A 25992-nucleotide genomic window follows, 5' to 3' on the forward strand; every position below is an offset into this window, starting at 1 on the left:
ACACACACACACACACACACACACACACACACACACACACACACACACACACACACACACACACACACACTCGCTCATACCTCATTCACACCAACGCAACTCCGGTTCAAGCTCAGTACTAGAGCTTTTCAGGTTCAGAACCGGTTCTTCGGTTTAGCTCCGGCTCTTTTCACACTGCTCAGAGTCCGACTGGTGCTGCATCATTGCGTCATCGTTTGCGTCATGACGTAACCGTTTGCGTGCCTGCTTCATAAAGCCAAACCGCGCGGAAACCCCTCACAGCTGATACCGACAACAACAACAATGGCCGATTGTGCTCCAGCTTCCTCTGTACCTTTTCGGAAGACCAGATTCCCAGTAGGTAGCCGGTCTCTTCAGTGGACCACTGCTGCTTGTTAAGTTTCTCCATCGTTGTGTACAAAGTGGATAAAACGCCAGCTTTTTGTTGTTGTTCAGGAGTTGATCCCGCCCCTGCCACTGCCCCCGCCTCGACGTAAGCGTGACGTATGCGGTGCTTTTGCTCTGACCGGACCATTTTTTGGTGCTCGAAATGAACTGGATTCCGGAGCTAAGAGGCTGCTCCGCTGCGGTGTGAAGAGGAAAACCTGGTGCTTTTAAAGCTCCAGCTCCGAACCGGCCCTGAAACACCGTTGGTGTGAATGAGGTATCAGCCTTATCTTTTCTCAGCCGCGAATCCGCGATACTCCGGAGTTTCGGCGGCACACTCAGCCTTATCTTTTCTCAGCCGCAGCTGCGTGGATCTCCACTTACAGTTCGCCACACACTCACGTGTGTGTGCTCAGGCTGAGTTCAGGCTGAGTTTCGCCGTGTCTTGCTGTCTCGCAGACCCCACGCAGCAACCAGGAAACGACACCAGCATGGGTGTCGCAGCCATTATATGAGGGGCATCATATGACCAATATAGACAGAAGAGCAACATTTATTTGAACATTTAAGTCAATGATACCATTCCTAGGTGAACTTAACATCTGTATGGAGTCAGATCAGTGTCAATATTAATAAATGCTCACAGAAGGATTCACAAATGTATTTTGCGATTTATATATAAATGACTCCACAACAATATCTCTCAATGCACTCAAATATTTATTGTTGTATATAAATGTAAAAAAATGGGCATTTAAACTGCTTTTTATTAATTCAAAGACGGCTCTGAAATAATAATCAAATATGTTTCCTTTCTTTACTACTGGATGAAATTACAAAATGTACCCATCATTTTCCTCATGCTAGTATAGACACATAAAAGTATCAAACCGCCTGTTAAAATGCACCAGAATACAGGAAATCTATTTTTTTTTTTCGTTGGGGGGGTATCCCCAAACCCCCCGTTAAAAATGTCCCCCCCACATTCAGGATGCTTCCTACGCCCACGGACACCAGTAATACAGCCCATACTGTCAGCTCCTCGAGTCTCAAAGGACGGAGCAGCGAGCCCCGCATTGTCCCGCCAAAATGGCACCCAGACCCCACGCAGCATTCTCATCTGTTTTTTATTGCTGGTGTCATGTTCTGGTTGCTAACAAACGCCATTGTAACACATAAACACACATCAGAGCACAGTGGGCTCATACTATACAGAGATGCTGTATGAGAAACCAATGTGAGTTTGGAACATTGAACAATGTAAATCTATTCTAGTAGACCTCAACAATGGAATTATGATCAGTAGAAATGGCCATGACATGGGACCTTTAAACACATTCAAAATTGTGTCTTGATACACGTTAATCTGCAGAAGATAAAAAAGTGAAGCAAATTGAAGAGGAAAACTGTGTTTGTAGAGGACTGTGTGCTTAGCCTCTAACATCTGAAGCCAGGAAAATTTTCCTGCATCTGCAATAAGACGTGGTCTCAGCAGGTTAACGCAATTTCATGCCAAAATGAGCACCAAAATTGGAGTGCTCCACCTCATCAGCATAAACAGAGCCTAAGCTGTGCCTCTAAAAAACACTTTGGTTTAGTGCCAGGAAACTCCCAAAGAGGCGCAGAAGCAAAAAAGCACCATGGGAAAGGTTTCAGAAAAACCCCATTGACATTTGTGACTAAAAACCGAAAATAGCATTTCTCAATACAATGCGTGGTTTGCTGCATAGGTTAAGATAAGGATGACTTTTCTTTTTATATAATATTGATTAACATCTAGATCTAGATTTTTAGCTATCCTTTAAACATTTCCAATGAGCCAGATGTCTTCAGGCATGTTGGGAGTGTGGTTGATTCACAGCACTGCAGTCCAGTGACTGTGGTTAGACGACTTTACTTTATTACTTTATTAATTCTTTGAAGGGATTAGAGCAGCCTCATAGAAATACTTCTGATATTCCCTTAGACTTCTGTTGTAATCTTAAATTGGGAAGCAACACGTGTCGTGGAGCGACCAATATTTCGAAACACGGGATAGATCCAGCTTTGAATCCCATCAGTGTTAGGAACGTGACACAAATACTCGCACGACTCAAGGCAAATTTCAAAATCCAAAAGGTCTTTACTTAACAAAAAAACACAAAATCACTCTTTCTAGGCAAAAAGGCCTATTGCAAAAACTAAAACTAAATTTGACTTTGGGAATTAACAACAAAGGTTCTTGTCGTACCGGCACTTCTTACTCTGTACTCAGTAAAATGCCAGTACTCAGCCGCCGGCGGCACGTCATGACGACTGACAACAAATATGCCCAGCGTACCTAGATGCGTCATGAGATGCTGCCGGCCGCATCTATGACGCGCCGCAGCGATAGACTAGAGCAGAAAAGACATCACATAACGTTAGCATTTCGAAGATGTTAGCGTGGCTTAATAATAGTGCGAAAAGACAGCGGTTGTCGCCGGACAAGGATTCCCTCTCTCCTTTCCTGCTGAAAGATGGTGAGTGTACTCAGGGACGAGGAGTCATTTAACCAGCCGCCAGTAGGAGTCAGGCTTTACTTTCTTTTATATCCACAGGGCGTGAGAGTCACGCAATTAACCCATCACTCACGCCACACATACCTTTCCTTGCGCTATGTTTTCGTCCAAAATAAATGTATATAAAAAATAAAGCGAAGGAACAGCAAACCGAGCGGTCTACGAAATGAGACGGTCTTCTGGCTTAGTTCAGTAAAGTGAGAACGATATAGGGAGATTCTGATTTCACGGATCAATAACTCATGAACAAAACGTTACTCAGACACAAATGACGTCTCCTAATGTTAGAAATTAAAATCAATGTTTTGATGGCATAATGTACCTTAAACATACCGTCAGTTTAAATGCTATTTTATTCTGGAAAAATACGGAAGTTCTCAATACCAAGCTTTTATTCTGAAAATCCTTCATGACGACTTCCGGGACTACCGTCCATTAGTATCATTAAAGTGGCTATTGACGCCGTTAACATATATTACATATAAAGTTATGAAAGAGATAAGGAGGAGAAAAGGCATGTGGAAGTAAGCAATGAATGTAAAATGTCTAAATCCTCCGTTTAACACAATATCAGACACAGAAGAACGAGGGGGAAGTCTCCTACGTCACCACAGCCCATAGAGAGGAGGAGCAAACAGCCAGCAAGCGGGAAGGACGAATGCTTGTGGGTTCTCTTCTTTTTACATCCCTCTCTCTGAATCATCTTCTGCTTGTAACATTACCGCGCACTTTATTAATTAAAGTACACATTTGAACCTTCTCAGAGACTCTATTGGTCTACTTACTTTTAAAGCTTCTCTCCTGGACGCGAGAATAACGAACACAGTCAACAATTGGTGACCCTGACGTGATCTCGTTGGACCGGGAGAGCAGTTGCAGTTTTCAAAGGAGCTTGAACAATGCTGGCAGACATACACTCGGGCCCATACAGAAAGGTAAAGAAGTACCTGTTTATTCAAAATCTTCAATAGATTACAGAGTGAACAATAGCAGTGTGTGTCTGTCTGGTAAGTTGGACTCCTGAGAAAGACTGCCTAATTTAATGTTAAACAGCCTAAATGTATAAACATAAGCATCCTATACCTCGTGGCGCTGCTCTGTCGCAAGCAGGGTGAGTTCACACTTTCTTTCGTTCTTCTATTTAACCCTGCATGCTATTAATTTGTGTGTGTGTTGTATTTTAAATATAAATGTGTGTGGTCATTGTACTTCAGGTAGGTGTCTTGTTGCGTTTTCATGTAGGTGTCTCTTGTTACGTTAGTAGTTAGTTAGCCTATGACGTAAGGGTTTATATGCCCATTTAACGATTTTTGTTAAGATCTACAGATGTAGCACTGAATTTCAGACTCCAGCTTACAGATTCCTGCCTACGACCTGCCAAAGACCAGTATAGAGGAATGTTAAGCCCTCCCACTATTTTCCAAGAGGGCGTTGCCAGATTTTCAATTTCAGGTTTTAACCAGGAGATGGCGCTTCATTCACAAATATAGAAAGACAAGTTTCATGGACTTTTAGTTCTGTTTTGAAGAGCATTTGAACACATCAATATTTTAGATCAACTAAAGTATATCTAATCTTGTAATTCAATAATATATAGTCTTTATATATTAAATAATCATAATAATAATGTAAATGTTTACATTACAGTTCTTTATTTGTTATGCTCATACTTTTACCTTTACAATCGTTTGCTTTAATATGCAGTATATTTTTTGTATATTTTTGTGTTTGCTTCCTCCTGCTCCCTTTCGGACACATACTGTATGATTTATTATTATTATTAATAAGAAGATATTATTAAGATAAGATAAGATAAGATGTTACTTTATTGATTGAACATTTTAGTTTAGAATGTGCTGTCCCACGGTAATTCAGAAGGCTCACAGGTCACATTCCGAGCATTATTTAAAACAATAGGTGCTTTCACACCGTCTACAGTTCGATTGTATAGAGGGAGCTCTGTCAGTTTTCGAATTACCCATTTGCTTTTGGGGAGCCTTATTTTTCAGAGCACATCCTGCTACTAAATATGTCACACGCACACTCTGTTGACTGGCGCAGCAGCGCGGATGCGATCAATTGCTATAAAAACACTCTTCTACTAATACAGATGGTGTCACTATGCCGGCGGATGTGGCCGTTGTTGAAGCCTCTTCAGGCTCCGCATCGGCAGGCCTCTCCCTCGGTGTGGAGCTGTCAAGCTCGACCCTAACGCCGCTTACAGCCGGCAAACTAAAAGTTATTTTCCGTTCACGTTGTCATTTTTAGACTCCTTCGCTTCTTTGCTTGTGAATCCAAAAGCTGTGACGCTTGGCTGTTTTCGTTTTGCCATATTTTTTATTACAAAGCCAGAGTTAAAAAAATATCAATATGAACATTTCAAATACCGCGCTGGCATCACCGCCATAACCATAGCAACGTAAGTAAGAATGCAGCGCCGCCACGTACAGATGGTAACACCCAGACATATTCACAAATATAAAACAAATATTCAGAAACTGTAATGAACAATAGCTATTATTTATTTCAAGAACTGTTATTTACAGAAACTCAACATTTCTAATCTGTGTGACACAAATATGCACGATTGTTTTGGGCTCCCCCTACTTATCTCAAAGTCAGCCTTCAGGGGAGCTCCCTCCTTCTTCGGGGGAGCCAAGCTCCTCCTAGCTCCCCCCAATTTCGGACAGTGTCTGTGGCTGAATGGCCAGCGATTAGGTGCGGCGCATTTGTCATAGGTGATCAGAGCTAACTGCCTGCCGTCAGATTTCATTTAAAAAACAGATCTGATTTTAAGACTATTTCTGCGCTCATAAAGAATGATAAGAATAAGAAAAATGCGTATTGAACTGGTTTAATTAATTAGTGAGTTTATTTAACACTAGAACCGCCAATCGGGTCAATTTGTGTGATGTGTGTTGTGTGTGTGCAATGTAACTTTTTTTCAATAAAATATTAAAGTCTCCCAGTCCCTGACTTTTCCTGAAAGTGTGTTATGTAGCACCCTATGTTGTTAAAAATTGCATTCTAATAGCGGGATTTGACGGGTTTAGGTAGGCCTATACAAAAACCTCTGGCGGTTCTAGTGTTAAGGTAATTAGGTACAGTAGAAGCCCTTTTTTATCAGTAACGAATTTAGCAGTTGAACATAAAAGTCAACTAACTGAGGGTCACTTGCAATGACAGCGTTGTGTCTAATTGTAAGCTTGTCACTCAGAGTAACCTACAATTAATTTAGCTGCTGGAGAAGAAAGATCAAGGGGGGAGGGGGGGAGAGAGCTGTGGTTGATGGGCCATTAGTTGTGTAAATACACAGACTGTTTAAAAAACGGTAACAACGGACTATTTTTCTTAACGGATGCATGTCAATTTAAATCAATACATACAACTATTTTTTAAATCAATACATACAACTATTTTTTAAATCAATAAAAACATTTTCTAAATCCATAAAAGCATTTAAATTAATATTGGGAGTCATGTCGTTACTTTGTTGAGAATGTGGCCGTGTAATAAGCGGGATAATTTGCAGCGACTTGTTCCTTATGGGGAAAATAACACCCGTCATGTGTGTGTAGTAGAGGTGTGTGTGGTTAAAACACTTTCATGAAGTGAAGGAATTTCCTTCTATAAAACAGCTGTGGGCAGCAGTGAGTGTCACGGACATGAATTCATAGATCAAGGCAGACTGGTGCACACACTCTCCTGTCCTGCCAGGCGACACGCCCGTTCTAAGCCTTGTCCCTCACTCCTCACATCCCAAGCATCCCCAAAAAGTGTATTATGTTGTTACATCTCAGATGTTATGTTTCAGTTGTGCTCTGTCTATGTTTAGTGATCCAAACTTGTCACGTTTCGGCGAAATTCGCTTTTTTGAATCCAAAATAAGTCGTTTGTGTGATTCATGTAGATCTGCAATAAAAATATTTTTGGGGTATGGGGGGGTCTGGGACCCGGAGTAATCTGCGGCTGTGAGCTGTTATGTGCCATCATGACACGCATGGTGTTCTTTTTTTATATATTATAATGAAGTACGAGCTGTGTGCTCGAGTCTTCCTGCCTGTCGGCTCTGCTCATGGATGTATAATAAGGCTCTGCTGCTCCGAGATGATGGTCTAGCCTCAGCAGCTACATTACCTACGGGTGCGTTTGTTAATATTAACTGTGCGTCCGGAGTCACTGTGGCACAGACTGGACCGCTGGTGAACAGCTGTTAGAACGGGCCGTTCAGGTGTTCAGAGCAGAGCTCCCTGTCGGAGCGGCAGAGCGTGATGTGAACTGAAACGTTTTTCTGTGGCAATATTATTTAAGGAATCGTTGAGCTAGCTAGCTAGCATACATTGTCACTATCTGCTAACGTTAGGTTTAGCCTTCTATTTCTAATAGTTTTTTTCATAGGCTGTAAACAGAGGTGGTATAAGTATATATATATTGTACTTGAGTAAAAGTAGAAGTATTAAGATCTTGTACTTGAGTAAAAGTAGAAGTACTCAGGTCTTGTAGGCCTACTTGAGTAAAAGTAAAAGTACTCAGATCTTGTACTTGAGTAAAAGTAGAAGCACACAGATCTTGTACTAGAGTAAAAGTAGAAGTAGCCTACTCAAATCTTGTACTTGAGTAAAAGTAGAAGCACTCAGGTCTTGTACTTGAGTAAAAGTAGAAGTACTCAGATCTTGTACTTGAGTAAAAGTAGAAGCACACAGATCTTGTACTCGAGTAAAAGTAGAAGTAGCCTACTCAAATCTTGTACTTGAGTAAAAGTAGAAGCACTCAGGTCTTGTACTTGAGTAAAAGTAGAAGTAATCAGATCTTGTACTTGAGTAAAAGTAATAGTCCCAGAGTGTAGGAATACTCTGTTACAGTAAAAGTCCTGCATTCAAAATGTTCCTCAAGTAAAAGTAGAAAAGTATTCTCATCAAAATATAGTGAAAGTAGCGACAGTAAAAGTAGTCATTGTGCAGATTGGTCCATTTCAGAATAATATATATGATTTGTTTTATAATGATTGATCATGAAAGTGTTCTCAAAGCTGGTAAAGGTGCAGCTAGTTTGAATGACTTTGTATACTGCAGGGTAGCTTGTGGATTTACTCCAGGTGGAACTAAAGTCGGAATTAACACTTGATTATATTTCACATCATTCATCCACATCTGTAAAGTAACTAAAGGTATTACATACATGGAGTGGAGGAAAAGTACAGCATGTACCTCTGAACTGTAGTGGAGTGGAAAAACAAAGTAGCAAAACATTGAAATACTTAAATAAAGTACAAGTATCTCAAAATTGTGCCCAAGTATAGTACTTGTTGAGTTTATGAACTTAGTTACTTTACAGCATGTGGCTATAAAGATAAAAAGACTTAAGCCTTGCACAGAGGCATGAAAATACATTTTCAAAATGCTCAACAGTGCTGCCAAAATTATAAACTGACTGCTACACAATTTAAAATAAATGCTTTTATATATTTCTATTAGATGTGACTCTTTGGCGTTTCTGTTATTATTAACACTGCTGCTTGAGTTGTTCTGCTAATATCCTCTGTTATTCCTCATTTTAAAGCCGATGTTCTGTGGGGTGGGGGAGCTGGGGGCTCGGATCCTTGTCACCTTTTTCATACCTGATGAGTTTGCATCCCTGTATGTTAAAAAGCCTCAGTCACCTTAATTCATGTAATAAAAACATCTCAGGTCAGTAACACTCAAAGCTAAATGTGCAATACCATGTTCAGCTATGTTACTATTTATAATGTTGTTGTTGTTACATCAGAAGATGCACATATTGGAATGATTTCTTAACTTACAGTAGGCTATTTTTTACAATGTGTGTTGGAAGGATTTATTAAATTACTATGAATATGGTCATTGTTGAAGGCTTTTAGAGAAGGGTGAACTATAAGCCTGAATTACATAACATTTTATACCTAAAAACATAAAAGCCACAATAAATGAATCACAATTATTCTAGTTATTTTTACCTCCCGTATTGCCTTCAACCCACCAGCTTTTATGGTGTTGTTACGTCACTAACTGTAAGCTTGTCACATACAGTCTATGGTCACTCAGAGTAACATCCAGTTAATTTAGCTGCTGGAGAAGAAATATCAGGGGGGAGGGGGGGGAGAGAGCTGTGGTTGATGGGCCATTAGTTGTGTAAATACACAGCTGAGAACTGCCGTTTCATTCAGACTTTTTAAAAAACTGTAACAACGGACAATTTTTCTTAGCGGATGGATGTCAATTTAAATCAATACATACAACTATTTTTTAAATCAATAAAAACATTTTCTAAATCCATAAAAGCATTTCAATTAATACTGGGAGTCATGTCGTTACTTTGTTGAGAATGTGGCAGTGAAATAAGCGGGATAATTTGCAGCGACTTGTTCCTTATGGGGAAAATAGCACCCGTCATGCAGATCAGGATCCCTCCGCCACGCTTTGGGATCCTGATCTGCCGACGAGGCTCCATTAAAATATAAATATTTTTAGTGAATTACTGAGTTTAGGCACGTTAATAACGTTTTAATGAAGTTGAATACAGTATATTCATATGTGTCAGTGATTTCATGTCAATTCGGCGAACATAAACATAAATTATCGTGGTGAAGATGATGATTAAATTAGGATTAAAAATCGAGAGCCGGGCTGCATTTCCTCCTGTTCGTTTTTTTCGACTAAACAACATTATTTTGTTAAATAACAACATGTTGATGTTTTGTAAATGATTACATGTCTCTTATTTAACACAGAGTATGATATCCGTGACATATGGATCTTAACAAAGTTCCGCTGTACATCCAGCGTACTGTATCTGACTTTATTTCACATGAGCTCCAGTGTGGAACCCCACTGCACCCACTGGTGGATCAATGATCCATTGCAGCTGGCTTCATTATAATTACATTTATCTATCACGGGGGCGGTCTCAAGTCAAGCTGGAGGTTTTCCCTTGAGCGAGGGCAGATTACGTACCAATCACGGCCCTCGCGTTTCAAACTGTCTGAAATTAATCGCTACATCTGTATGAGACATAGCGAGTCTATTAAGCACCGAGTAAGTGAAAACCAACAAGGCATAGCAAGTCAACCCGGGGTTGAGTAACTGAAGTCAGTGCTAGTCGAAAACAGTTGAGAACTGTTTTAAAAAAGTCATTTTCGAAAAAAAACTGTTTTCAACCAAGATATTGCGGGTGGAATACGATAATTGGAGTTACAGCAGCATTACGTTAAATTTGGACAACGGTCATTTAATAGTCACTGATAGGTTACGATATTGCTCGCACCTAACGCGTCTAAATAGCAACAGTTAACCAATCGAGACTATAAAGTCAAATATTACGTATATAGGTTTATGGCTTATGCGTAAGGGTTCCTAATTTTAACCCTCCCGTTGTCCCTCGGGTCAGAGCGACCCTCCGTCTAGCGTAGCTCTCCGTGTCGCCCCTCCGCCGCGGCCCTCGGGGTCCGAGCGACCCTCCATCATCCTCCTCCTCCTCCTCCTCCGCCTCCGCCATCCTTCGCCACCCGGTCCGTAGCCCTCTGGGTCCGAGCGACCCGCCCCTTCTTCCTCAGCCTCCAGTCCCTTCTAGCCATCCTCCGCCTCCGCCGCCTCCGCCACCGCCTCCGCCCTCCGGGTCAGAGTGACCCCCGGGTCCGAGCGACCCTCCTCCCTCCTTCACCACCGCCGCCAACACCCCCCGTCCCGTCTAGCCTATCTCTCCGCAGCTTCCCTCTTCTGCCCTCCGGGTCCGAGCGACCCCCGGGTCCGAGCGACCCTCCTCCCTCCTTCACCACCACCGCCAACACCCCCCCCGTTTCGTCAAGCCTATCTCTCCGCAGCTTCCCTCTGCCGACCCCCGGGTCAGAGCGACCCCCGGGTCCGAGCGACCCCCGGGTCCGAGCGACCCTCCTCCCTCCTTCACCACCAACACCCCCCCGTCCCGTCTAGCCTATCTCTCCGCAGCTTCCCTCTGCCGCCCTCCGGGTCCGAGCGACCCCCGGGTCCGAGCGACCCTCCTCCCTCCTTCACCACCACCACCACCACCACCACCACCACCACCCCGTCCCGTCTAGCCTAGCTCTCCGCAGCTTCCCTCCGCCGCACTATGGGTCCGAGCGACCCGGTCGAAAAGGATACCGCGCGCGGTACTAACAGGGCCGGGCGCGCGCGCAGACGCTTCGCGTTAGCCTCGGGGAGCAATGGCCGCGCGTTTCCTCACCGCTCGAGAGGTCCTAGGAAAGCTTTACGTGAACGCAGCTGCGCAGGACTCTACGGATTCGTCCAAGGAGGGAGAAGAAGAAGATGGACAAGATGGAGGAGAAGAAGAAGAAGAAGACGACGAGCCCCGCGGGCAGGGGGTTTGGGGAGAGGAGGACACGCTCGAGTACGGGGACGAAGTCCGGGTGTACGAGGACAAAGATCACGAGGAGGTGGTGTCCGAGGAGGAGGAGGAGGAGGAGCGGGTTTCGGGAGGACAACGGGGAGAACGGAAAGAGCAGAGAGGGCACTAAGAGACGCGGGGCCGCAACCAGGAGCCCGAGGCGCAGAGTTCGGGAGACGGACGAGGGGCTAGCCACCGAGCGGGGCCAGAGGAGGAGGAGGAGGAAGAAGAAGAAGAAGAAGAAGAAGAAGAAGAAGAAGAAGAAGGGCACCAGGGGGAACACGCGCGGGCTCGCGAGACACCTGGTCCAGAGGGTGAGGGTGGAGGAGGAGAACAAGAGGATCGCGGTGATGAAGAAGAGGACGATGATGAAGAATATGACGATGAAGAAGAAGAGGAAGAAGACGAAGAGGGTGGATACAAAGACAAAGACTGCGGTCGAGGGGAGGACGATGAGGACGATGAAGATCAAGAAGAAGAAGAAGAAGAAGAAGAAGAAGAAGAAGAAGAAGAAGAAGAAGAAGAAGATTTGATTTTTAAAACACATTTTATTTCTATTTGTTTTAACTATACACCGGAACAAAAAAACAAAAAACATTACACAAATCAAATAAATAAACATATTTTCACGTCTACCAAATAAATGTCATTTGAAAACGTTTTACTCATTTAAAAACATCATCTTTTACACACTTTAAAAACAAAAAACTTAACCTACCCTTTAAAACTTCAATATTAGAGAGTCATTTTCCCCCAGTGAGCACAGAACCTGCCCAACAGCCCACACATCCAGAAACCCCTGTAGATGATGGATCAGCATATAGTACGCATGCTCCACCCTCAGACGCGCTGCCACCAGCCCCCTCAGACAGAGCACTGCATCCGTCCACCCTACTCCAGCAAGTTGGTTCTTCCTACTTTTCCAGATTGCTAATTTTGCATTAGCAAACAAGAAATTCATCAATAGTAGGATTTCCTTCTTTTTCAGGATGTATTTGGGGCCATGGACAAAAAGTGGTATGGAGAAAACCTCCCCAAACCCCTCCACCCACTCCTGTCACATTTTTTTAAGACCAGCCAACCGGGGACAGGACACCACTAAATGCTCCAATGTTTCTGCCATAAAACAGAACGGACAGCCCCCCCTTGTGCCTGGGTCAAAATGAGCCCTGTATTTGTTAGTGGCTATTGCACCGTGTATAATTCTCCATTGGATGTCAGCCATCCGTTTTTCAACGGGAGATTTATACAGGATCCGCCAGCTGCCCTGAGGGGAAGAGCCCAAACCAAACACATCTGTCCACCTCGACTCTCTGACGCCTGCGAGCGAGCTGAGGTTTAGCACCTTTACGCAGCTAAGATATAGCTTCTTCCCATTGCAGGAGCTGAACATTCCAGGTGTTAGAGTCCCCAGTGATAGCAGGAGACCATCCTCCTCTCTCCATTCCTCCACCGCAGGACCCACACTCAAGGCAGGAAAAACATAATCATGTCCCTTTCTCCACTGGTCGGCCAGATCTGCATCCAGAGCAAAAGTCCGGTGAAATAGCGACAGCGACTGCCACACCTCTTCTACCAGGTTCTCCAGAACTCGAGTTGATCGAATGCCCGTCACCTCAGCCAGTTTTTCTGTGGAGATCCCTGTCAAATGGCCAAATTTTACCACTCCCGCTTCAATGAACGCATTTTTTAGGGCGGCTGAAGAGAAAATGGTTCCAGAAAGAAAACCAGTGTCAAACCGGGGCTCCTCAAACAGCCACATCCCAGGCCGGGGGTCGGGTGGTCTGGTAAAACTCAGAATCTTCCAGGCATTGATGACTGAGCAGTAAAAAGGTGCAAGTCCAGTTATCTTGTACGCAGGGGCCTTCAGCAGAAACAGGTGTTTATCAAAACCAAAGCCCCCTGCCCTCCAGAGCAACAGCCGGGCCATAGCCAGCCAGCAGGGAGAGGCACCATACAGCAGCCGCTGAGCTGCCTGCAGTCTAAAAGCAGCAGTCCTCGCAGTAATGTCCACAAGGCCCTACCCCCCCCCCCTCCGCCACAGGGAGGTACAGGACCGATGCTGGCACCCAGTGATGACCCGACCAGAAGAAATCCACGAGGAGCCGCTGCAGTAGTTTCATGAGGCCCGGCGGTGGGGTTAACACCTGGAGTCTGTGCCACAAAGATGAGGCAACCAGATTGTTGGCTACAAGAACTCTTCCCCTGTAGGACAGCCGGGGTAGCAGCCATTTCCATTTGGCTAATTTTGCTTGCACCTTTCCCAGCAATCCCTCCCAGTTCTGTGCCACCATGTCCTCAGACCCCAACCAAACTCCCAGGACCTTTAAACCCTCGTTTCCACCGCTGAGGTTACCAGGAAGACTGGGCCTATTTTCTAAACTCCACTGACCTACCAAAACTGCCTCACTCTTCTCCCAGTTAACTTTGGCTGAGGCAGGCTTCCTATACAAAACTAAACTGTCCTGTAGCTCCTGGATATCTCGCTGACCCTGGATAAAAACACTGACATCATCAGCATAAGCTGATACAACCACCGGGGGGGGCTGAGCTGACACTGGCAGGCTCAGGCCCCTCAGCCGGTTTCTAAGTCTGCACAAAAGCGGCTCGATGGCAATACTATATAATAGGCCTGAGATAGGGCAGCCCTGCCTGATCCCCCTTTTAACTGGTACAGGTCTGCTCAGCCCTCCCCCCACTTTCACAACATGCATCACTGTACAAACACTTCACCCAGGACAAAAAATGCTCCCCAACACCAAAAGACTGCAATGTGGCAGCCAGAAAAGTGTGATCCACACGATCAAAGGCCTTCTCTTGGTCAATAGAAATAATACCAACATTTATATTGTACAGTTTGCAAACATCAAAAGTGTCTCTCATCAAAAACAAATTGTCCACAATTGATCTGCCAGGGATGCAATATGTCTGATCAGTACCAACAAGAAGTTCAATAAAACACTTCAGTCTGTTAGCTAAAACCTTTGACAGTATCTTATAGTCCGTACATAAGAGAGCCACAGGTCTCCAATTCTTCAGCAGGGTTAGATCTCCTTTCTTAGGCAACAGTGAAATCACTGCACGCCTACAGGAAGCTGGAAGAGTCCCTTTCCCAAAAGGACTCCAACAATACATCCAACAAATTATGTCCTAAAATGCTCCAAAAATGTTTTAAAAAGTCTGCAGGTAAACCGTCTATGCCCGGAGCCTTGCCGGAGGCCATCTGTGTCACCGCAGAGGTCAGTTCCTCCAGCGTAATGTCAGAGCCCAAGGTGTCACTTTCGGCTGGACTCAGCTGTGGAAGACCCTGAAAAAGTTCATCAGCGGCTTCCACGTCACAACCTTCGGCTTTGAACAGGTCTGTGTAGAAGGACACTGCATAACTCCTCATCTCAGCAGGTTCAGAGGTTACCTGTCCATCGGGAAGACGCAGACATACCATCTGCTTCCTTTGGCCCACAGACCTCTCCAGGTTGAAGAAAAAGGTGGTTGGTGCATCAATGTCTCTCATGGAAGTAAAACGGGCTCTAATCAGAGCTCCCTTAGCTTTCTCCTGAAGAAAACAGTTAAGCTGCTGTTGTTTTAGGAGGGACTGTTCTATATTTCGAGCAGACACACTCTCTAACTCTCTGATCTCTCTCTCTAACAGCTCTATAGCTCTCCTAATGTTTGCAGTGGAGTAGGCTGTATACTGTTGACAGAACACTCTAATCTGAGCCTTTCCTACCTCCCACCACTGACTCAGGGAGGGAAAAGACTCTTTCTTTGATTTCCAGTTGATCCAAAACAATTTAAAATTCTCACAGAAAATCTAATCTTGTACAATTTTAACATTAAACTGCCAGAACGATCTAGGTTTCTCTGTGTTGGATAAAACCAAATCCAAAGAAACTAGCTGATGATCTGTAAAACCAACAGGTTGGATGTGACAGTTCACTGCACGAGTAATAAAAGAAGAAGACATGTAAAATCTGTCTAGCCTGGCTGCACTGATGCCCCCATCTAGCATTCTCATCCAGGTGTATTGTTTAACGGAGGGATGCTTCATCCTCCACACATCCACTAAGTCAGCCTCTCTTATCACCTGTGACAGTAAAAGGGACGACTGAGGATGAGGCTCCCGTCCTATTCTGTCTAAAGTGACATTAGTGCAAACGTTCCAGTCCCCCCCCAGTATAACACACTCCCCCTGTACACTAGTGTCTAGCTTGTCTTTTAATAACTGAAACACAGATACACGTGCAGGGCCCTGATTGGGTGCATACACATTAATAAAAGTGAAAATGAACTCTAATAGTTCCACTTTCACCATCAAGGCTCTACCTGCCACTATCTCAGTGCTGGATAAAATCTTTACATTTAGAGAGGGGGAGAATAAAACAGCTACTCCAGCACTAACGTTTGAGCCATGACTGAGTACATACTGACCCCCCCACCACATCCCCCAGTCCGTCTCATTCAGGCTATCACTGTGCGTTTCCTGCAGAAATATCACATCAAATTTTTTCTGATTAAAGACCTCTAACACTAAAGCTCTTTTCTGTGCACTTCTACCCCCGTTCATGTTCAAGGAAGCAACCCTTAAAGCCTGCATTAGAGGAAGGAGACAGAGAGAAAGAACAGACAGGTAAACACAGCAGAGAGGAGACACCCAGTGTTGCATGATCATGTTGAAATTATTTAGACCTTTTCAGTTTCTTCCCTCTTTTGCTTCCTTTCGTATCTTTTTTCATAGCAGTTACATGCCTCCTGAGACGATAACGTTTCTTTTCATCCAGCAGGTCTAACCCTACAACTTTCTGAAGAGTTCTCACTGTATGAAGAAACTTGTCAAGGTCAGGGAAAAAATCTCTCACTTCCACTGACTTGCCAAAAGACTCCTCTAAAAAGACATTAATCTCTTCCAAAGAATATATTTCTGCGTTCTGAGAGAGACTATCTGCAACTGAAACACAGTCAGAATCCCCCTCACCGTCTGTGTCCATCTCTGTCACCTCATTATTGTCTGCAGCCTGTTGAAGCTCTTTTTGCCGCCCAGAGCCAGACGGCAGCTCCTTCTGTGTGCCAACAGCCTCCACCTGTCCCACAGCACCAGTCCTCACATGTCCTGCTACATCATGTCCCACCCGTTTACCTGTTTCCACATTTTTTCCTCTCTACAGTCCCTGTTTCATCTCTCACGATATTCATCCCTACTTCCTCCGCAGCCACCGGGGCCCCGGCGGGTGCAGCAGCAGCAGCCCCCGCGACACCGGGTCCCGCTGCCGCGGACCAGGCCGCCCCGGGCCCGGCTGCCCCAGCGGCCCCAGCGGCCCCCGGCTCGGCGGCCCCGGGCCCAGCCGCACCCGGCGGAGCGGCGTGCCGTCTCTGTGGACATGCAACACGTTTGTGACCCGACTCCCCGCACTCAAAACACTTTACGCTCCCTGAGCTCGCATAAACCATATAAAAACCCTCTTCGTGCCTCACCCGGAAGGACACATCTAGTGTCTGAGTGGGACAATTCAGAAACATGAAAACCTGTGTCCGCAGAGATTGGACATGTTTCAACTTTTCATCCTTACACCCCAGAGCAACAGTGCGGAGATTACTGGCAAACTTACCAAAACGCTTCAGCTCCCGTTCCAGCGCCTCATTCGGGATGAACGGAGGAATGCCAGACACAGTGATCCGCGTGGACGGTGTCGCCAACGGTGAAACTTGAATGTATTCCTCGTTTAGCATTAATCCGCTCTCGATAAGTTCCGTCACATATTTCTGGTCTTTCAAAAAGACCACGACCGCTTTGTTCATGCGGGAAGCATAGGAGATGTTTACATGACCGACCTGATCCCCCACAGCCAGCAGCACCTGCTCCACTGTGCTTGCGGCCTGAGCCACCAGCCGCACTCCGTGTCTCAGAGATACCGGCGGCGCCCCGGAGGACGCCATCCCCGCCACGAGGCACGGAAAAACACTAAATTATCAAATTAACCGTACTTGCAAAGGGTACAAAAATCCCAACGAAAGATCATACAGTTAAAGAAACGATTGAAACAGAAACAAAAGAAATAAAGTTGAAATTCCCTCTTCCCTCTTCAAACGCACCTCCACCACCGAAGAAGAAGAAGAAGAAGAAGAAGAAGAAGAAGAAGAAGAAGAAGAAGAAGAAGGAGGAGGCCAAGGAGAAGAACAACGAGACCACCGAGGAGGAGCTCGAGGACAAGTACGGGACGAACAGCGAGCCGCAGTAGCAGCAGCAGCAGCAGCAGCAGCAGCAGCCGCCCCCGTTCCAGCGAGAGAGACTTTTCTCTCAAAGAACGGACAGCTGACTTGGTCATCTTTGCCCTACACAGGGAACGAGGCCGCGGCGGTCTCCGTCTCCTCCTCCTCCTCCTCCTCCGGGGGCCCCACCGCGCACGCCGCGAGACATCGAGTCCGCGTTCCGCTTGTTCGTCACCCCGGCCATCGAGCGAGTGGTCCTCGACATGACGAACCTGGAGGGCGCGCGGAGATACGGAGACGTGTGGGCCGGGATGGACGAGACGGACCTGCGCGCGTACACGGGGCTGTTGATCTTGGCGGGCGTGTACAAGTCCCGGGGCGAGGCCGCGGCCAGCCTGTGGGACGCGGAGAGCGGCAGGGCCGTTTTCCACGCCACCATGCCCCTCAAACTCTTTCACGTGTTTTTTCCGGATGCTGAGGTTCGACGACCGCGCCACCAGAGCCGAGAGGCGCGCCGCGGACAAACTCGCGGCCGTGCGCCGGATCTGGGACATGTGGACGGAGCGGCTCCCGTACCTCTACGAGCCCGGGCCCGAGGTCACGGTGGACAAGCAACTGGTTCCATTCAGAGGTAGGTAGGTGACACGTCCGTCCGTCCGTCCCTCCCTCCCTCCGTACATCCGTGTATCTATCCGTGTGTCTGTCCGTGTGTCTATCCATCCGTCTATCCATCCGTCTATCCATCCGTCTATCCGTCTATCCAGCTATCCATCCATCTATCCGTCTACGACGCGGTCATTTACATTCTCCCCATCTCCGCTTTTTCTAGGCCGCTGCGGCTTCAAGCAGTACATGCCCAGCAAGCCCGCCAAATACGGAATCAAGTCCTGGGTGGCCTGCGACGTCAGGTCCAGCTACGCGTGGAACATGCAGGTGTACACCGGCAAGGCCAGCGCCAGGTGCCCATCGGAAAAGAACCAGGGGATGCGGGTCGTGCTCGATCTCACCCGGGGGCTCGGAGGGGGTCGCAATGTCACGTGCGACAACTTTTTCACCTCTTACGAACTGGCGCAGCGGCTCCTGGCGAGGAACATCACCGTGGTGGGCACGGTGCGCAAAAACAGGACCGAGTTCCCCGGGACGCTCGCGGCGCAGAGGCCCGCGCGGGGCAGACGGGTCTTTTCCTCAGAGTTTGCCTTCACGCCCACCGCGGCCTTGGTCTCCTACGTGCCCAAGAAGGGCAGGAACGTGGTGCTCTTGAGCACGCGGCACACGGGGCCCCCCGAGATCAGCGAGCGCGCCGATGAGAAGCCGCGCGTCGTCCTCGACTACAACCGCAACAAGGGAGGCGTGGACAACATGGACAAGGTGATCGGCGCCTACAGCTGCAGGAGGATGACCGCGCGCTGGCCCCTGGTGTTCTTCAGTAACATCCTGGACGTGTCCTGCTACAACGCCTTTGTCTTGTGGCGAGAGCTCAGCCCCGGGTGGATGCCCGGCAAGCGCAACAAGAGGAGGGTGTTCCTGGAGCGGCTGGGCAAAGCGCTGGTGGCTCCGTTCATCGAGAGGAGGAAGCGTCTCCCTCGCACCGCCGCCTCGGCCGCGGTCGTGAAGGCCGTCCGCGCGGAAGGAGAGCGCCGACGGGCCCGCTGTGGCGACGACGACGGTACCGGTGACGCGGGCCGCGAGGCCCCCGCCGCCTCCGCGCGCACGGACCCCCCGTCGTCCTCCTCCTCCTCCGCGTCTCTGCCCCGTGCCGAGGCGAGCAAGAGGAAGAGGTGTCAGATCTGCCCGTCCAAAAAGGACCGTAAGACGAACGCGGCGTGCTGCGGATGCGGCAGATACGTCTGCAAAAGTTGCGCGCTCGCCTACTGCCCCGCGTGCGCCGCGGGTTGCCCCTCGCACACTTATCCGTGAGCGCGGTGCGGTTTCGCAGTTTGACCCGACGGAGGGGAGGACACGGGGCGCGCAGGGGATCGGAAGACAACGTGAGGGTTAAGAGAGGATATCAATAAGATATTGCACATTTAATATATGCCTAACACGCCTCTTCTCCTCATATTCTCTTTCATCACTTTTCATTTAACACATTCTAAACGCTGTAATCAATACTCTAAAAAATACAGCAAATACTTCAGGGCAGTTTGGTTTCCGGCCGTTCCGGATGTTGTCGCATGCTATTCACTTCTGTAAACAATAATTTTATTTAAATAAACTGTACCTTCATTCAATATTCAGCAATAATAATATCTCTATGTCTATAGTTGTAGTGTTAAAATCAGTAGGATTCAGTGTGCATCACTCCATGTCATTTCGCTACTAAATTTGCCTCTATAGCAGAGGTCTCAAAGTCAAGGCCCGCGGGCCACTTGTGGCCCGCCGGCCGACATTTTGTGGCCCCCGAGTGGACATCAGTATGTAATGTTAATGTGGCCCGCGTGTCTTTACCAAACGCGCTTTGGCCCACATGGGCTACCATAGCAGGCAGCCAGCCGGGTTGCTAGGAAACGCAGCAAGCAACGGAGTGACACCAAGTGGAAGCGTAGCGGTCCTCATTCATCACATCATGTCCCTCTCAAAACCCACTGGGAAAAGAAAGGTCGACGATGACCACAGACAATTTCATGAAAGGTGGGAGTTAGAATATTTATTTGTTGAGCACAGGGGAACCCCTACCTGCCTTGTATGTGCTGAAAAAGTTGCCGTTGTCAAAGAATACAACATCAGACGCCACTACTTAACGAGGCATGCCGAGGAGTATGCGAAATACCGGGGAGATGAGAGGGAGAAGCGAGTCACAGACCTAAAGAAATGTTTCACCTGGCAACAAACTCTCTTTAGGAAACCAACCGACGAGGCTGATAAAGCAGTAAAGGCCAGCTACACACTGAGCGAGATGATCGCTAGGGCAGGAAAGCCTTTTACAGAAGGCGAGTTTATTAAGGAGTGTATGTTGCAGGCTGCGAGTATTGTCTGCCCCGAAAAGAGAGCTCAGTTTGCCAGCATCAGCCTGTCACCTAACACAGTGGCAGAGCGTGTTACCGAGCTGTCAGGTAACATTTATGGCCAGCTACGTGACAAAGTCAAAGACTTCCGTGCTTACTCAGTGGCCCTGGATGAGAGCACAGACACCACTGACACTGCCCAACTGGCCATATACGTCCGTGGTGTAGATGATAAGTTTCATGTAACGGAGGAATTACTCAGGGTTATCCCTATGTGTGGCCAAACCACTGCGCAGGAGATATTCCGCCAGCTGTGTGATGCCCTCTCGGATGCTGGTCTGTCATGGAAAAGGTTGGCTGGGATAACTACAGACGGAGCGCCTTCAATGACAGGGAGGAAGAATGGACTTGTTGCACTTGTGCAAAAAAAATTGGAAGAGGAGGGTGTGGAGGAGGCAATCGCTCTGCACTGCATCATCCACCAGCAGGCCCTAGCCTGCAAATGCCTAAAGTTTAAACACGTGATGTCTGTTGTGGTGAAGGTCATAAATCGACTCAGATCTAAGGGCTTAAAGCACCGTCAGTTCCGGGCTTTTCTGGAGGAGATCGAGTCAGCGTACGAAGATGTTCTGTACTTCACAGAGGTAAATATTCCTTGTTTACGTATACCTTCTCTCGGTCTGTTAATATTTCTTATATTCTCTGCCCCCCCCTCTCCCCCCCTCTCTCTGTCCCCCCTCTGTCTGTCTCAGACTCACACACTCACACACACACACACACACACACACACACACACACACACACACACACACACACACACACACACACACACACACACACACACACACACACACGCACACACTCACGCACACACACACACACGCGCACACAAGGGGGGGCACCACCAGATGCGCATTTCTCCTTGCCGCCCGGTCAGCAAGCGCCTCGGACCCTCAGCTGTGTGTCTGTGGCTATGTGTAGCCTGTGTCAATGTGTGTGTTAATCTCTCTTGCGCTCTGTGAAGATGAATAAACACAAATCGCGCACCGCGAGAGTTGGCGCAGAGGTGCGCGCTCTGGCTCATCTGGCACAATCGGTTAACGGGGCCGAAAGGAAACTGGCTTCGCTCCGTGGCTATTTCACGTCCGACGTTGATGTTAAACACACGTTGTTATTGATATTGTAGCGTCCGACCCGACGTAACTACAACAACATAACACAAACTTATCTGACAGCTCTCACTTTTTCCTCTGCTCCTCACTCACACACACACACACACACACACACACACACACACACACACACACACACACACACACACACACACACACACACACACACACACACACACACACACACACACACACACACACACACACACACACACACACACACACACACACACACACTCTTCTCGTTAAGTGTTCTTTTTCTTTTCCTTCTCTTTCTTACCTGTTAGTGTATGAAGACAATTAATTTAATTTAATTTAATTTGATTTCAGGTACGCTGGCTCAGCAGAGGGAACATGCTAAAGCGGTTCTTTGAGTTAAGGAATGAAGTGAAAGCCTTCATGGAGCAGGATGGGATGGAGGTTCCTGAGCTAAGTGACCCAAAGTGGCTCATGGACTTCGCTTTTCTGGTCGATATCACACATGAGCTGAATGTGCTCAACAAGAAGCTACAGGGCCCAGGCCAGCTGGTCAGCGCTGCCTATGATAATGTGAAAGCGTTCTCCACAAAACTGGTCTTATGGAAAACCCAGGTCTCTCAGAAAAACCTCTGCCACTTCCCAGCATGCAAGGCACTTGCAGACAAAGGTACACCATTCAGTTGTGAGGAGTATGTTGAAGCCATTGTGAAGCTACAGGAGGAGTTTAATCACAGGTTTGCAGACTTTAAAACACACAAGTCCATCTTTCAGATTTTTGCCAACCCCTTTTCCTTTGATGTGGAAGATGCTCCCCCTGTGCTTCAAATGGAGCTCATTGACCTACAGTGCAGTTCTGATCTCAAAGCCAAGTTCAGGGATGTGAATGGGAATGAAGAGAAGCTTGGACAGTTTATGAGAGAATTGCCCGCCACCTTCCCTGAGCTGTCCAGGATGTTCAAGAGGACCATGTGCCTTTTTGGGAGCACATATCTATGTGAAAAGCTCTTCTCCACCATGAACTTCAACAAGTCCAAGCACAGGAGCAGACTTACAGATGCACATCTTCAAGCCATACTGAGAGTTTCAACCGCCTCTTCCCTCAAGCCAAATGTGGCTCAGCTGTGTGAGAGGAAGCGCTGTCAGGTCTCTGGCTGCAAAAAGTAGACAAGAGAGTCCTATGTTCTGAAGAACTGTTCATTGTTAACTTTAAAAAAGAGACTTGTTCTTACTTCCCTGGGTAAAAAAGGTAAAATTAAAATTAATTTTTTTTTCAGAGGAATTTATGTTTATAATTACTGTTCATGCACTTTGAGATTGTTGACAGTGCAATACAAATTTAATAATAATAATAAATGTCTGTTGAGGAACTGTTATGTAATAATAAATACTGTGAAGGTTGGAACAGTTGTTTTCTAAAAGGTTAAATTAAAAAAATATATATATATATATTTTTTCAGAGGAATTTATTTATGTTCTGTTTATGCACTTTGAGAATGTTGTTGAACTGTTGATGAACTGTTAATAAATATTGAGAAAATTGGAACCGTTTTTTTTTTTTTTTTAATACTAAACACCCTTTTTAAGAAATACTTGAGTACCTCAGCCAGGCTCCCCCTCCAGTGGCCCCCAGGTAATTTGAGTTTGAGACCCCTGCTCTATAGGAAATGGTAAATTAGCCACATGCTAAATGCTAACCGGAGATGAAGGATTTTCAGAATAAAAGCTTAACAACTGGTTGTGCAAAATAATTTCTGTTTTTTCAGTATAAAACAGCATTTAAACTGACGGCATGTTTAAGCTACATTATATCGTCAACATTTTTTATTTTAATTTCTAACAGTTTCCACCCAAAATATGAAGACGGAAACCTAGTACTCGCCCAAAACGGAGGATCCTTACCAAGTCCTCCTGTTTACACCGACTGCAGTTCAAGGGGCGACGATCCCCCTTGACGTGAAGCTGTTGAGAACTGAAAAACAGAAACTTGATTCTGCTGTGGTGAAGTCTTGCTACAAAGGGAGGTGTCCGATAGGGTCGCTTGTCTCAAACCAGTGAAGAAGTCAACAAGAACCCAGCAGAACTAGAGAGTGACTGTTAGCGGGAGAACAGTGACGGAGCGACAGTGACTGGCACAACATTTTCCAGCCAGTACATAGATAGACCCCTTCAGAAGACCGGGGCTGTGCTTGAAGGGGAACTTCATTTATTGTTAGTCGAGGTATAGTTTTTTTTTTTAGTCCAACAATTATGTGATTTATGGAGTCAGATTACATATTTCTCATAAACACAATTTTATAATCGGTCTGAAGTATCTGTTTTGAGGCATGAGCTGCAGATTAAAGGGGACCTATCATGCAAAATGCACCTTTGTATGTCTTTTATACAATAATATGTGTCCCCGGTGTTCCAGGGAACTCACCAAATGTCAGAAAACACAACCCTATCTATTTTCCTCCTTACCAAAATCTCTAAAAAAGGGGCTGCAACAGAACTGAAAAAAACGGATCCACATTTCAACACTTTTCTACGTCACAAAGAGATGCTCCGCTTATTGTTCAACTCTCCACCTATCAGGGGAATGAGCCACGGCCACGTGCATTGCCAAACCTCTCATTCGCATGTAACCCACATTAAAACATAGTAAGCATAAAGTCATTCAAAAGTGATTTCATTAAAGGATACACGTTTAAAATTGGTCAATGATAACATTGACCAATCCCTTTTTAAAAATATAATAAATAAAAGTAGTGTGACAAATTACAAGGTACTGTTCCTTTAAGGCAGGGGTTCCCAAACTTTTCAGCCGCGACTCCCCCCCCCCCCCGTCGACAGGGGGGTGCTAGTGAATTAATTTCAGTTTTCCGCACAAACACTGCGCTAGTGGATTGTCAAAGGAGGAGCCTCGTTGCGGGGAAATTATACAGATGGCTAGTCCGCCCCTGAAAATGTCTATGCAAACGTTATTATTAATTTTTAAAAATGAGGGTCGCGATCCCCACTTTGGGAACCCCTGCTTTAAGGGATCTCTGCTCACCACCAGCGTAGCAGCGTAGCAGGAGAAAAGAGAAAACGGAGCAAGACGCAGATGAGACGAGCGGAGTAAATTATATTAAAAGTGATTCAAAGTTTATTTAAAAGAGATACAAATACCATCCACACAGTCGGGAAACCCAGTAGACGGTATAGAACATTAACCAACGGTGTTTTGGTGAGTCAAACCTTTTCATAGAGAAGTTTTGTATGAGTGATTTAATGTTAGCTTCATTGTTAGGATTTCATGTTGTTGAACTGTAAGGGAAGCTATGAACATGGCTTGCAATGTCATGTATTTGTTATTTTGTTTGGCTGAAACTACGTGGCTTTAATGTCAGTAGCGTGGCGTGGGAAAACAATTAGGGGAAGCAAATAATACGTCCTTTCTTTTGGGGGGGGTGTGGTGGTCAATGTAATAACGTAACCAGATGAGTGATTACAGCGCCCGGTATCATTTACACACATTTGTATCATACAGATGCAGGACTTACACACGCCTGTTATCTGACCGACAGGTCCGCTCGCACTCTCCAGCCCAAACTCTAATAAGCATTCATTCACAAACTAAATCAGGAGACCTTTAACGTTTTACGTCCGGTTCGCTCCTTTGTTCCTCGCTGTACACAGCTCCAGTTTGGGCATTGGCCTTTCATCAGATTGTATTTGTTGTTGCTGCTGCAGCGGAAGTTTAGTACAATTCTTTTTGATTAGATACTCCAAATCTCCACCCTCCATAATTGCACTTGCTTCAGTTGCTTGCTACTTTCTAACGATTATCGATTAGATTTACGATTTGAAAATTATAAAAGTAGAGTAGACATGTGGATATTATCCGACTGAACAAAACGTGCATTTACCTAACAGGTTCGTTTTCCACTGACCTTTTTTCGAGCTATTTTCCAAAACCCTGTGGAGAAATCCCATTGCTTTTTTGTCGAGGGAAACCGAGCGCAGCTTACTTCCGCTTTTTGGGACGCGTCACTGCACCACTAAGTTGATGCGATTTGATTGGATTGTGAGGCAAGGGAAGCCAGCCGCCTCTTGCTTCCCTTGGCATGGCCCTGACCAATCACAGGTTGGCAGGGGCATGACGTGAGCCTCATCTGATTGGTCAATCCCTCCATTTTTTTCACCAAGGGAAGCAAATTTCGGCTGGCCTCCTCTCGCAACAGAGAGTGCAATCTACTGTTTCACCATAACATCTAGAGGGTCGCTGTTTCACTCTTTGTAAAATACTCAATAAGAATGGGGGAGAGACGGGCCGGCAGCAACACACAACAAAGAATTTCCGAAACTAAACGAATTGTTTTTATTTATTTATTAAAATTATAACTACAATCCGAAAAAACAGGG

The 25992-nt window shown here is 46.2% G+C and overlaps 1 protein-coding gene across 1 annotated transcript; it reads left to right on the top strand.

The window, feature by feature from the left end:
- Positions 1–19830: 19830 nt before the first annotated feature.
- On the top strand, positions 19831–24390 carry LOC307023968 (general transcription factor II-I repeat domain-containing protein 2-like). Its single transcript, XM_079657686.1, has 2 exons — positions 19831–21099; positions 21958–24390. The coding sequence occupies exons 1-2, from the start codon at positions 19978–19980 to the stop codon at positions 22768–22770; spliced, it is 1935 nt and encodes a 644-aa protein (XP_079513812.1). The 5' UTR covers positions 19831–19977; the 3' UTR covers positions 22771–24390.
- The last annotated feature ends 1602 nt before the right edge of the window (positions 24391–25992 follow it).

The sequence above is a fragment of the Notothenia rossii genome (assembly GCF_949606895.1).
Source record: "Notothenia rossii genome assembly, chromosome: 11".
In the NCBI taxonomy this organism is placed as follows: Eukaryota; Metazoa; Chordata; class Actinopteri; order Perciformes; family Nototheniidae; genus Notothenia; species Notothenia rossii.